This window comes from Fusarium oxysporum, chromosome 14, assembly GCF_000149955.1.
Source record: "Fusarium oxysporum f. sp. lycopersici 4287 chromosome 14, whole genome shotgun sequence".
Taxonomy (NCBI): Eukaryota; Fungi; Ascomycota; class Sordariomycetes; order Hypocreales; family Nectriaceae; genus Fusarium; species Fusarium oxysporum.
In genome coordinates this window covers 1,050,973-1,064,272 of record NC_030999.1, presented here as the reverse complement: position 1 = coordinate 1,064,272, position 13,300 = coordinate 1,050,973, and the positions used below count along the sequence as shown (strand labels likewise).

Below are 13,300 nucleotides of genomic sequence, written 5' to 3'. Positions count from 1 at the left end.
GCGATACCTACAATCAACTGAAGAAAAACTGAGAGTAAATCCATCCTCAGGAATTTTGTTCTTGATGTTTCCTCTGCCCGTCACAGCAGCTCGGTTAGGCTGGCAGCTATCTCTCAATCTTGTTTACGATTCCAGTCACGGCCATGGTCCCTTTAGCGTTGGGTGGAACATCGCAATTATCAGTATCCAGCGTAAGGCTGCAATTAAAAATTGGTTGTTCTTATTAACTCCTTGCTGTCGAAGGACCTTTGAGGCCTCATGTCTTCGACCGATTCCTTATGGGACTTAAGTCCTAGAGTCCTGGATGACAGTCCTACGATTTGAGCATTTTTTTAGAACATCAAACTTTAACTATCTTGAACGTAAAATCGTGAAGTTGAGGGGGAACTATCAACTCTTCCAATAATTATGACTTGCGCGAAGAGCTCATGGTGGTTTACACAAGCCCTTAAAAGATGGGAGAATCGAATCTGGGTTGAATGTCTATCCCTTTTATATGGCTTGCACAAACCTCTCTACAAGCCTGGTATGAAGGACTTCAAGGTCTGACGACTGCTACAAAGGCCTGTGGCTGGACCGAGAGCGATCAAGCTCTATATAGCAATCAACCCTGGACGTAGGAAAGTAAGGAGAGAATCACCATGCTGTTACTAGGAGAGCAAGGACCAACCCAAGGCCAAAAGTAGGGAGGTTCGGATGGGCATCCGTTAGCCGCGTACTATAGCCAAGTCCGGAAGACTTTCAATCTCGCCGGGTCAGCTCCGTGTCAGCAGCCTTCCGTTTCATGGTAACGACAAGGTCTGGGCTTGACCTAGCATGTGCAGACGCCTATGGTTGGCCGACCTTGTGTTGGTAATCGAAACGTTGAGTTTAGCTCCTCCGGCGCCTGGATGTTGGCGTAACGGAGACCCGAGCCCGAGAACCTTGTTCCGGCCAGCCACCGGGTTCTGTAATGGTTCCGAAAAAACTGGTCGCCGTCTAGGTGAAGCGCCTCTCAGGCTCAAAGAGGAGTTACATTGAGAAATGCCAAGATTTATTGGGGCGTCTGGTTATTTTTCATCGCGCCTCGTCCAAAGAGATTTCATGCGAAAATGGAATTGATCTAGAGGGAGAGATTGGTCCCCAAGGGTTATCGATGTCGTCGAGAGCAGTTCGTTGCCCTAACGTAGCCTGCCGGAGTGCGTTGTCCTTGTCCATCTGGGTTTCGTACACGACGTCATCGACCTGCAAAGATGGCGGCTAGAAAGCTCCCGAGGATTTAAGCCAACGGACAGCTTTGAAGACAGCACTGCTGTTGGAGAAGCTATCGATGAGGTCCCGCCAATACTGCCTTTTAGCCCGACGGACCACGCGATGAAAGTCTCTCTTGGCGATCTGGACATCCTGGTTGAATTCGTCTGATGGCACGAAAAGCCGCCGCGGCGCCGGCGCATTCCTCTGTCCACCAGGGAGCTTGCCGTCCACCTTTCCGTGCAGGCCGGCCAGCTACCTTGGCTACTAATGTCAGTAGATTTACGAGTGAAGAGGCAAGCTCATCTAGCTCTGCGGGGATTGAATTCATGAGTGTGATCTGTGCGGCTCCAAGCTCTACGATCTCGATGAATTGTTTAAGCTCATATTCCGTCGTCACTCGGATCTTGCCCGCCGGCGACGGAGTCGGCACGATATCGGGTAGGGTCAAGCTGAGTGTGAAATGATCAGAGCTAGTAGCGACGTACATTTCCTTGACGGTAGCTTCAGCAAGTGGCATGTTAGTAAATGCAAGGTCGATTGTGTTGCCGTGCGAGTTTGTCGGAATATCTAGAGTGTTGAGAAGGTCGAGGTCATTCTTTGACGCCCAGCCTGCAATCGCTTGGCCACGGTTCGTTGCTTCACCCGTCTGCCAACTGCGATGTTTGGCATTGAAATCGCCAGCAACGAGGCAACGTTCCGGGACAGGCCATCGAAGCAGTGTGTCCATGGCGTCCCTCACGTCATGCTGGCGATAGAAGTTGACGATCGTCATGCCGTTGAACGTGAGCCAGAGAACGTCTCGGGTCTGAAAAGGTCGGATCTGGTCAGCAAGAAGTCTTGAGTCCCGTCGGACATATGTCATCACTCTAGGCCGAGTGTCGTTGCTGTTCCACATGTCGACTGGCGTGAGTGTGCTGTATGCAGGGTGAGTTTTGGTTAGAGAGCGGGTCTCTGCATGAGCCGTCCACGGCTCCTGCAAGAGCACAATGTCATATCGTTCCGAGTCGGCCAGCGCCAGGGCGCAGTCGTGGGCCGGAGGGATCTTGCCGACGTTGGCCTGGAAGATCCTGGGCGGCTTCCTGTCGTTCTTTCGTGTTTGGGAATATCTATTCCTGGCCATGCGAGCGATTAATGAGAACTATTCGGCGCTTTCGCAGTGAGCCTGGTCTGGGCTGTTCGGGCTCTTCCTCTGCTTCATAGCCAGCATGAGGGGTCGTGGCCACCATGATGCACGAAGGTGCTCCTGATACAGCTGGGCTGGGAACGCGGATGTTCGACTGTCCATTTGATGTAATACCATAGTTTTGTCGCCCAGTCGTACCCTGATGGGGTCCCAGCGGCGACTCCGGCTGTGGTTCTTCGTGTCGTTGTCGGTATGTCTCCGCACCTACGGTCTGGACATGTCCTCGTTGCTCTTTGGTGAGTCGGCGGAGCACGCCGTGCACTGTCTTCGGCCGAGCTGGGCACTTGCAAAAGTTGGCCTGATGAGGGCCTAAGCAGTTGATGCACTGTTCTGGTGCGATGCAATCGTCTACAAGGTGGTCAGCTTTACCACAGTGTCGACAAACTGGCTGTCTATGACAGTTGCGAGCAAAGTGGTAGCCCCAGAACGTCTCACACTGTCTGGGCCGGTCGGTTTTGTCAATCAGTCTGGCCGCGCTGCTGCCGAAAAGCGACCAGAATCTCTTTGTAGGCTTCAGAAAGGACACAAGCAGATTCTTGGTCAAGGGGTTATCCGTGAATTATCGCGCAGGGCGTATGTCAACAGGCGTGAGCCCGGTCTGGATTTCTATCTCGTTGCTGACGATGCTGTCACTATCCACCTCATTGCCGTGAAAGTCGGTCAGTTTTACAGGAAAGGCTGAGACCACATAGGTGAACCATCCCTTGTTCGTTTCTACTGCTGTAGCTCCTAGTTCAGCGGCCCACTCAGCCTGCGTTTCTACTAGAAAGTCGCGTGTTGTAGAGTCTGCGGCCAGTATATGTGACTATTCAGACTCACACAAGAACAAGGAGTGGCAAGGCTATGCGGCAATGGTGGCTGCTGCATATGCTAAGGACCTTCTCTATGAAATAGCTCCGAACAGAGTTGAATCTGAAAGGGAAAATCAGTGACATTCTATCTGGTAATTATAAGGCCTAGAATTATACAATTATTACTTATTAACCCTATATGTAGGCTTTGAATAAATTGCACAAGAGCATCGGGATGTTTCAAAAGAGCACTGTGATATTGCTAAGGAGCAGCTCCAAGCCCAGAAAGATCTAGCAAAGGAAAAGCTATCTGAAGAACAACAAAGGTGTCACCAGCTATTCCGCCTCACAACCAACAACAAGGACGCCACTTACGAGTGGTACAAGGACCGAGTGGAAGAAAGAGTTGAAGGTACATGCATGTGGTTCCTCAAACACGACCACTTCCAGACGTGGTTGAACCAAGAGTCTGGTCCCTGCTGGTCTCGGCGGACCCTGGCTGTGGAAAGTCGATGCTGGCCAAGTACCTGATAGACCACAAATTGCCGCGATCGGTAACCTACTTCCCTATTGTCTGTCCCGTTTTCAGTAAAAGAGGAAATTTACCACGGCTCATTGGCTTACACCCCTGCTAGTTCCTCTTTTACTGAAAAAGGGATAGTGTTCTGTAAGTCCTTGCACTTTTTTTGATTAAAAGTGTGCGGTGAAACTTCTTTATTGGCTACTTTGCTCTTTTATTGCAGCCTGTGCCGCTAGCTTTACTTTTGTGGCGTAGAGTGATACTACTTTATGAGGAAAGTAGAAGCATAGGATGAAAGTGGAAAAGGAGAAGTAAGAATGTGCGTAGATGAAAAGGAGGTACCCATTAGGTTATTTTTATTAAACCTGGTTACTATCTTAGTGTGTATGAACGAAAAACGTAGAATCTAGGGGTGATTATTTGGGAAAATTTCAGAGGAATTCAGGGTTGGTATAGATGAAAAGCAGATAACCTGGCGGGATCCTGATGGTCCTTTGTACAATAATAAGAAATAATACTTTTACATAACTAATACAAGTTCATTTAAACACTCAAGTCAGCTAGAATTATAAAATGTGTCTACTTTCTTAGGCCTTTTTCTATAATCTATTTATATTCACTTTTATTTATTTGTATTTAACTACACAATAGATTACCAAGAGGCACCTACCCCCCACTCCGCTTGATAAGTCTGGTGAGACCATACTACAGCCCCAGTTGATCCATCAACAGTTCGTTGATAGCCCAAGGGGTGCGACTTCTGCCTCTGACCATTGGCCGCCTTCCAAATGGGAACGCCAGTGTAATACTCCCGTGAACATGGTGCAAGCCCCCCTACAGTGAAATCTGTGACTGCGGCCACCTCTCCTTGGCAACGTCTCCATCCTTGAGCCAAGAGGCGATAAAGTGCATACCGAAGGCTACATGACGGGTTCCTTGACAATGTTAGCCTGATTGATCTCTTTTTTTCTCAATTTCTTTAAAAAATGGAAAAAAGAAAAGGGAATAGGCATACTTAACAGGAATCATCCATGAATCAATCTCGCAGTCCTCATTCTTGATACCATCGACTCTGTGTGCCCGAAACTGTAGGAGAACAAGTGCAGACTCAGATCGATAGGAATGGTGGTGCTATCTCCATCGTCGACGACTACACGGCGTGGGTATCGGGACCGACAGCCCAGAGCAACCGGAGAAGAATACAAGCAATAATTGACAAAGCTCTTGACTGGGAGAGACGCAGCGGTGCGACGTTTGAGGCGGAAAAGACGGCGATCATACATTTTACCAGGTACACAGGCAGAGTAGACTCAGACCCATTTGCTATTAAGGGTGAGAGAGTCGTTCCGAAGGATCAGGTCAAGATCCTGGGGGTCATCATGGACTCACGGCTTCACTACAAGCAACACATCGCAAGGGCAGCAACGAAGGGTTTAGGAGCTGCGATGGAACTGAAACGGCCAGACCTGCGTATATCGATATCCACCGAAATTCTGGCCCTTATATCGATATCCAGATAAGTGGGAGAAATTATCTGGATATCGATATATCCAGGTAGATATCCATACAGCCACATAGCCGCTTTAGCAAGGTTGATATCCAGATAAACCACATATAATTCTTGTAGGCTAGAAGAAAGAACAAGAAAGTACCCTAATCTAGAAAGTCCTCTGCCTCTGTTTCAACGCTAAATTCAACAGCAACGCTGGAAATAACGCCCCTGCCACCGTGAGACTTGGGTACAATGATACCCTCGCGCATCCAGTTGCCCACACACTCAACCTTCGCCAGGTTCTCGCAGGTCATGCTCTCTCTATCCCATGATAGCGTACGCCGCGCCGATGAGAAGTGAGACTCAACATCAGATGATTCAGGAGGGATTGAGAGGATATCAATTGCCATGCGGGATAACCGCGGATATGCTTTCCTTTGATCTCGATGTAGCCACCACTGGAGAGGAGAGCCAGTTATTCGGGTCGGTGGTGCATCAATAAAGGTTTCGAAGTCATCGGCGTCGTCTAAGATAGGACCAGTAACAGCAATATCGCTCAACAACTCATCCAGCTCGTTGTGCTGCCTCCCAGAGGAAGAGGACACATCTAGAGGCACCCGCAAGGATTCTGGGATTGGCGCGGCATTATATTCATCTAGCCAAATTTGCTGGGCAGCAGCAATAGCAGGCGCGTGCCAGGATTCTTCCCAATTCCGCTCAATGTATTTTTTTCGTTTCGAGGGATCGAGAAGGAGTGCGGCGGCATATACAGGTGTCTGGTCTGATAAGGTGTAGTACTTATTAAGTACAAACCAGCCCATATCGATGCAGTGTACCATGTGGGGATCATGGTTTTCCTTTGAACTATAAAGCTCCTAAATAAGACAATTAGTTAGCCGATCAATTAGATAAAAGAAAAAACATCGCCACCGACCTTATACTTCTCGTACTGTCGCAATAAAACATCCATTATCGAGAGTGATTGGGAGAGTGTAGATCGCGCCCCTTCGGCCAACAACGTAGCTGAGGCAAACGGCTGTAGGAAACGATGCGTCCGTTCAATAAACTCCCACTCTGAAGCTAGTAGGATATCGTCTTGAAGCTCTCTATCATGGTCAATTAGGAACTGTTTTACACGGGATTGATAACGCAGAAAATTATCCAACAATCGATACCATGAATTCCAGCGTGTGGCATTATCTATACCTAGTCGGAGCTTTATTTCATCGTCCCATATAGCCGTATGAAGCGTAGATTTACGTATCCAGACCGCGATGTTGTGTACTTTCCGTAGGGGCACGATATGCTGCCATCCAGTGAAGTTCTCAAGTATGCGATTGCCTCTTCGCGAAGCTCTTCTTCTCTGATGGGCTTCATCTGTTCTTGTTGTCTGTCCGGCGTCGTGCAAGGTGTCGTAGAACTGTGCAAACAACTGATCGTTTGAGGTATCATCGATGGCATCAAGAGCGGCGATTAGTGCCTCTTTCGAAGACGCGAGAAGAAATGCTTGGAGGGATAGGTTAATAATGTGGGCGACGCAGCGGATACGGCGCTTAGAGGGATCAAACGTCAACTAGCAACCGATTAATCCTAATCCAGAGATAAGGGAAGGGCTATCGTACCCCATAGTCGTCTCGTAACCGCCGTGAGAGATAAGACAAGCAGGTATCATTTGAAGTGGCATTATCCCCTACATGGTAGCCCACTTTAGAAGCAATGCCGTACTTTGCCAGTGTATCGATAATTAAAGATGCCTGGGTTTCACCACTATGGCTATAGCGACATTCCGGCATCGCTAGCAGTGCCCTTTGTGGCCGATAATCCTGATCAACCCATCGCGCAGAGATGGCGAGTATCCCATGGCGATGGGGCGATGTCCAGAGATCAGAGAGGATATGGATCTTTGAGATGGAAGCTTCAAGAGTTGCCATGAGCTGAGAAGAATATAACTCATATGTGGCATCAATTAGTCGCATTAGAGCACTTCGGTTGGTCACTAAAAGGTCCTCTATAGCAGGATTAGCTGCTAGCATAATCTCTTGCATCTCATCCCAGTTAATTGCTGAGAAGGCAAGCCGGCGGCGTGTGATTAGGCTGATTATTGCATCTAAATACCGATCGCGGTTGAACATACGGCGGAGAGAGACATCCGAGTAACGAGAGGGAAAGAAAGCATCAATCCGAGGGCGTGTGGCTTCCCTTTCATCATCTAGGACATCAGAACTGCCCCCAATGAGCGTGCGATCGAGGGAAGAGATAATATCGGCATGGCACCGCCGGGCGTGATGCCATGCGTTGTCCCGCTTCCGATTCGCCCAGGGCTTATCGGCAGGGCAATGGAGGCATCGATACATCACCATACCCCTGGATTTGCGCTTACGTGACCCGCCGGTGGTGTTCTGGGTGTCCTCATCAGGATACGTTGCTTTGAAGAAGAGAGAAAAGTCCAGAGACGTCCCAGTAATGGGCTGGTCCGAAATCGAGGGCGTAGAGGCGGCGGTGGTCTGAGATGATGCCATGGTCGATAAATCACCTGGATAAGCTAATTATGCTAGAATACCTAGGGCCGTTTGAACGAGTACTGAGATGGTGGTGCTGATGTTGAAATTGAGAGAAGTTGTCAGACAATTGGCTCCACAGGGATCATTGATGGCACCCGTCAATTGATGAGAGTTATCTAAAGAACAAAAGAAATCGAACAGCCATGTGTTCGGGAACAGCTATTTGAGCCCATGTTAGGATTATGCGACAGGCCAGATGTGAAACCGGATACGCGACCCCAAGGTACGCCCCGTGTTTCATATCCAGTCGCACGAACCTAGTGGTGATATGCGACAGAAGCCTTTTCATCATCTAATCGATTGATAAGATCTTTTCAGCTAATCAGAGAGCGGTATTTAGGTGGATATCAATCTCGATATCAATTTAAGAGGCAGAGAGTTATATCGATATCGATATATATCAATATCGATATATCCAGATAGCACAGTTGATATCGATATATCATATCCAAATACGCAGGTCTGGAAACGGCTGAAGGGATTGGCTCCCTCGACAACGAGGCAGCTTTTTACAGCCATGGTAGCCCCTGTGGTGGACTATGCCTCCAACGTCTGGATGCATGCGTGCAAAACAGTATCGGTGTATGCGATCCATCGAGTACAAAGGATAGGAGCACAAGCAATCATAGGATCCTTTACAAGTGTGGCGACAGGAGTGGCCGAAGCTGAAGCCCACATAGCGACCATCCAAGAAAGGTTCTGGAGACGAGCAAGCAAGCTATGGGTAGACATACACACGCTGCCGCGAACCAACCCGGTCCGGAATCTCCTACGAGGAATCAAAGCCTTCAGGCGCTTCATATCTCCACTCAGGCGCATCGCGGATGTATACAGAGAGTTACCGAAGGATACCATGGAAGTCATTCAGCCATTCACCCTCGCTCCGTGGGAGGCACGCCTACAAGTCATACTGAACAGTCAAGGAGAGGAAGAAGAGGACAAGATCAAAGAGCTAGCCAAAGCAGGATGGGCGGTCAGGATAGCGACAAGCAGCTCCGCGCGGAATGATCTAGTAGGCATGGGAGTAGCTATCAGAATCCCCATATCCGTGGCAAGAGCCGGCAAGATCAACGAAGCCTTTCCGGTCACCCTGGAACGAAGCAAGGAGACAATCGTACACAGCCGAACGAGAGCAAGGTAATATCTAGCGAAGTGTATGTACCTTTAGCTTCAGAGCTCATCGGGCGTTGGCCTACCGGGCGTAATAGACTTGTATTGTATTGTATCAAACAAGTAGGAAGCGGTCTGATCGGCTCAATTTTGAAATGGAAGAGAACATACTGCATGATGACCTTATGTACAAGGAGATGATTAAATACAACCCGGCCAAGGTGCCCTGCTATTTCTCCGAAAAAGACGGAAGCTAAAAATGGCCTTAATTTAGATTATCTCACTCACATTTGTAGCATTGCTCCAGTGCCATTTAGCCCGTTCCGAATAATCAAGGTTTTAACATTTGTTCTTTATTTACTCAATATCTTGTCGGACGCTGCTTTGATAACAAAAAGAAAGACCTAAAAGGTAGCAGCAATGGTATCCTACAGCTCCTATCCATAAAATAATCCCATTTACAATGCCCCACGCCAGATAACGCCTTGGATGGCGTCGAATTCTATCCGGACAACCGTTCATTTCTCATTTGTCGAGTCGTTTGTTTATTTGGTGATCCAGCCAAGGTAATCAGCAAGCGATGGAAGCACAGGGCCATCGGGCGTTGAGTGGCACTTTGATAGACTGACAAGTGCAGGCGAGCAACTCAAAAGCGGCTCGGCGAGTCACTTAGTGGAGGACAATTGCGGCATGGCAGTGAGGGGAACCGAATGGGCAATCATTGGCTGTCATTGCGAGGTGGCACGCTTTACCCCGCAAACTATGGTAGCATCAAGTTTGGCAGATCGGGCCCGCTCCGCGAAGACAACTAAGACCTGACGAAGGAACGTGTATTATAGACTCGCCCTCAAAGAAAAAAGCCTCCGACTGCATTGCAGGTATTAGTATATCCTGTCTTGCTTCATTCTGAATACCGACGAGTGACGAGTTGCTTTGTGTATGGTGGTGTAGTTGCGCCATTTTCTCAACCAACGTAGCGGAAGTTTCCTCCACTATTCTTCTATTTCATTTCTTGCTGATTTATCTTGAGTTCACCTGAACTAGCCTAAGCTGGCAGTGAAGGGGCCTGGGCCACAGAGTCCTCGTCAAGTACCTCGCGAACAGAATTACAGTGATCCAAGCAAAACGAATAGAGCGCTAGTCACGCAGCTCACCGTCAAGTGTAGCCTGCAGCTTCACGTCGACCAAGGCCACCCACAGTGACAATGCCTAACGTGGCCGAGTATCAGTGGCTACGGTGGTGGTATCAAGGCCACTTGCTTCATGGGCTTATCGCATTCGAGCGCTCTAGACCTGCTCGTGGCCAGCCTCACTTTAGTCTGTCAGCATGAACTGCGGGGTATGGCTGGCGTCTTTTCTAAACCGATTGCCTTAATTGCACACGCTCGTCAATATCCCAGGTTTTCCCAGCATAGCAAAGTGCCCAGGCTGATTTTCTCTCATCTAATTTTCTGTTCTCGGCGATCTAAGACCCCCAGACGAGACCATCGTCTCCTAATAGCAATTAATATGGACACAAAACTTCTGATCCCAACTGCTGACCGAGATAGTGGGTTTTATGGCGAACCCGACGAGTTCATGTGCTTCGAAATCGACGAAAGAAGCAGTCTTGTTGATGGCCAGCGGGACAATGAAGCCCTTGACAACAACGTCGTGAAACCCGAGGCCGCCCGAGAAGTACCGCCTAAGGCTACCATGTTCCAGAGTTGCGCATCGTATATTTCCGTTAGTAGTCATCAACCCGCATGCAACAGGTTGTCGTTGTCTGACTGACGTACTTTCAGCCGGCCGAATCGAGGGGGGAGGTAGCAGTTGATACCCGAACGGTGTCTGTTAACTCGACCGAAACTGACCACTGCGAGTTTTGGAAAAAGCAACGGCTAACCAACAGCGTGTCGCAAGATCTTTTAATGGCGGCGAAATCAGTACTTCTCCGCGGACCGGACCCCGATCTTCTTGGGGTCAGAGCCTATCCAGATTTCACGAACAAGGACGACATCCCGGACACGACGCTGTGTATTGCTGAACAAAATGAAATGGGCCAGTTAATCTACAAGGAGCTGTCCCTACCCGTTGAACCATCCGATTGTGAAAAATCCTCGGAAATCTGGCCTCTAGTGGAACAAAGTATCGAAGGAGGTTGGCCGGAAGAAATGCCCGCCACAAAGCAAGATTGGTCTGAGACTACAGACCTGGATTCACCGAAATCCAGCGATGTGTCGGATATATTGGAAGGACCAATGGCTGAAGACTCAGATAGAGCTAAATTAGCATACATGGCGACCCTCCGTCGGCATCCCGGACATTTTGTGGGAGATTGGAGCTTCTTCAATGATGCTCTTGTTACCTTGGCGGAGTTATCTTTCACTCCGTTAGGATTCCCCTCCGTGGAGTTTGGCAAAGACCGAGCCGGACTCTTCCCAAACCTAAGGCGAGGACGGCCTGATATATTTGGCAGAAGTTGGTATAAGCAAGCCCAGCCCCGCAAATCCGTGAAGACAGCTAAAATCTCTCAGGACGATCCGCCCTAACGGCCGGATTATGCCGTGGCGGATCTTTGCGTTCGCCCTTTCGCAGGTGACCCTCGGGCATGACCTCCACATGGAGGAGGTCGCCGAGTGTGCTACCGTCTTTCTGAAGAGGTATGTCTGTACTTGGCCGACAACCCCCTGGACGAACTGGTGTTGCACAGGCAACACCATGTTCCACGCCCAGTTTCATATTCGCTATTGGTCTATTGAGGAAAACACCATCACTCGCTCTAATGCAAAACCGACTTGCACTGGGCTGCGATTTAATAGAGATTATGGGCGAACGGTCGGGTTTGCCTCAATACCAGAGTTCCCCATCATCGAGACCAGGTCGGCGGTTGCTATGATCACGTCTCTGTGGCAAAAACATCCACCGTATACCATGGTGACCCTGACAGACACTGCCGTCTTCAATCCTGACTGCATAGCGGAACAGAAACTTTGGGCCGCTATAGGTCTCGAAATGTGTGACGAATCTGGAGGAATTGCCATTTTTCAGGCCGCAGTTGGAGGCCTGATCACTGAATGGGGACACCAGTGGGCAGCCGTTCTAGGTCAAATTACGGCGACCTCGAAATATGAGGTACGTTGTCAGTATATGAAAAAGCTGACATCTAACAAGATAACTAGGTCCGTGACATTCTGGATGTAACGAAACGAGGCCTGAATTCAAGTAAAGTGGAACCAAAAACGTGGTATGCCTTGCGGCAACTACTCTTGAAATCTCAAGACACCATAAAAGAACTTTCGAGGGACCTTCATAGTCACGCTAATGATCTAGACCGCTCCATTTCGGTGATTACGAACAATCCGACCTTGAGTGCGAATTGGAAAGCACTCTTCGCCTATCATGAAAAAATTGAAGACAATCTGCTTCGCCGCATCCAGAAAAAGCTAGCAGATTTGGACATGTTTGCTCAGGCGTGCGGTAGGTGAAATCTGAAATCCCACTGAAGTTGCTGTGTGCGGCCTAATTATCGTTGCTAACCTATCGTAAGCTTTGGGAGGTCCTTGAAGGCATGGCCAAACCTCGCAATCGCGTCAGCATGCCTGTGGTTGTGATGACTGCGTTTTTGATACTGGGTTTTCTTATGTTTGGGCCCCTCTGGATAATATTGATGGACGCGATGAGCCAAGACAGACAGGTGCCTGTGAGAAGATTGTTGCAGCACTTCGGCCCAGGCTAAACCCGTTCCGGGGTCGGATTGTAAGAGCCCATCATAGGAGTTGGATGGTTCCTGATATCCTGGGAAGTACCATGTGCAGTATTGCGAGTATACTGCACCAAGGACTGCTTGTAGTTTACTAAATTACACACTTTTTGTCCGTACGCTGGCATACAACCTGGTCTCTATTATACTGAGGTGTTAGGGTTGAATTTGTCTATTACTACAGGTGAGATTGAGTCCCCACTATCGCATGTGTGATCCAAGCCCCACTGTTACATATTATGTGATTCATCTAAACTCACAGGTGATACCTATCACATATGTGATCGAGTCCCACTCCTATCAAATATCAGAATCCCCTCTTGACTTCTTGGTTCCTGTCAATCAGAATTCTCATCCTCTTCTTCCCCACTTCCATCATCATCATTATCGTCAATGTTACTATCTTTGCCGTCTTCATGATGATGCCCGTAGAGAGTAGACTGTTGGCGAACCAATGTCGTCCCAACATTAGCATCTCCTATTCTTTTATTCCTAACTGTCGCATACCCCTGGTTATTTCGCACGTGTTTGTCTCTCTCCGGTCTATTTCCATATGACCATACTCTGACGGCTTACTTTTCCGGTTTCGATTGACGGTCTACGGGCACGTTTACACGCGTGTCGACGCAAACAATAATTGTCAGGGACTCTGGGGGCTTGTGAGGACA

General features: G+C 48.8%; 2 protein-coding genes across 3 annotated transcripts; both read left to right on the top strand.

Annotated features, from left to right (window-relative positions):
* Positions 1-2,810: 2,810 nt before the first annotated feature.
* FOXG_17249 (uncharacterized protein) lies at positions 2,811-3,348 on the top strand (the record flags this gene model as incomplete). Its single annotated transcript, XM_018397267.1, has 2 exons — positions 2,811-3,075; positions 3,230-3,348. 2 exons carry the CDS (start codon positions 2,811-2,813, stop codon positions 3,346-3,348), a joined length of 384 nt encoding a protein of 127 aa, XP_018258031.1.
* Positions 3,349-9,696: 6,348 nt separating this feature from the next.
* FOXG_17248 (uncharacterized protein) lies at positions 9,697-12,814 on the top strand. Of its 2 annotated transcripts, XM_018397266.1 has the most exons (6): positions 9,697-9,768; positions 9,819-10,615; positions 10,675-11,354; positions 11,407-12,004; positions 12,052-12,349; positions 12,420-12,814. In XM_018397266.1, exons 2-6 carry the CDS (start codon positions 10,154-10,156, stop codon positions 12,434-12,436), a joined length of 2,055 nt encoding a protein of 684 aa, XP_018258030.1. In that variant the 5' UTR covers positions 9,697-9,768; positions 9,819-10,153; the 3' UTR covers positions 12,437-12,814. The 2 variants fall into 2 exon arrangements, with proteins under 2 accessions (XP_018258030.1, XP_018258029.1); XM_018397265.1 differs by having other exon boundaries at positions 9,697-10,615.
* The last annotated feature ends 486 nt before the right edge of the window (positions 12,815-13,300 follow it).

Excerpts from the sequence above, each read along its gene's own strand:
- FOXG_17248 (XM_018397266.1), top strand. The coding sequence starts at position 10,154 with ATGGGCTTATCGCATTCGAGCGCTCTAGACCTGCTCGTGGCCAGCCTC. Across the intron at positions 11,355-11,406 it reads GATATATTTGGCAGAAGTTG|GACGATCCGCCCTAACGGCC; the intron begins GTATAAGCAAGC and ends AAAATCTCTCAG. Across the intron at positions 12,005-12,051 it reads CGGCGACCTCGAAATATGAG|GTCCGTGACATTCTGGATGT; the intron begins GTACGTTGTCAG and ends CAAGATAACTAG.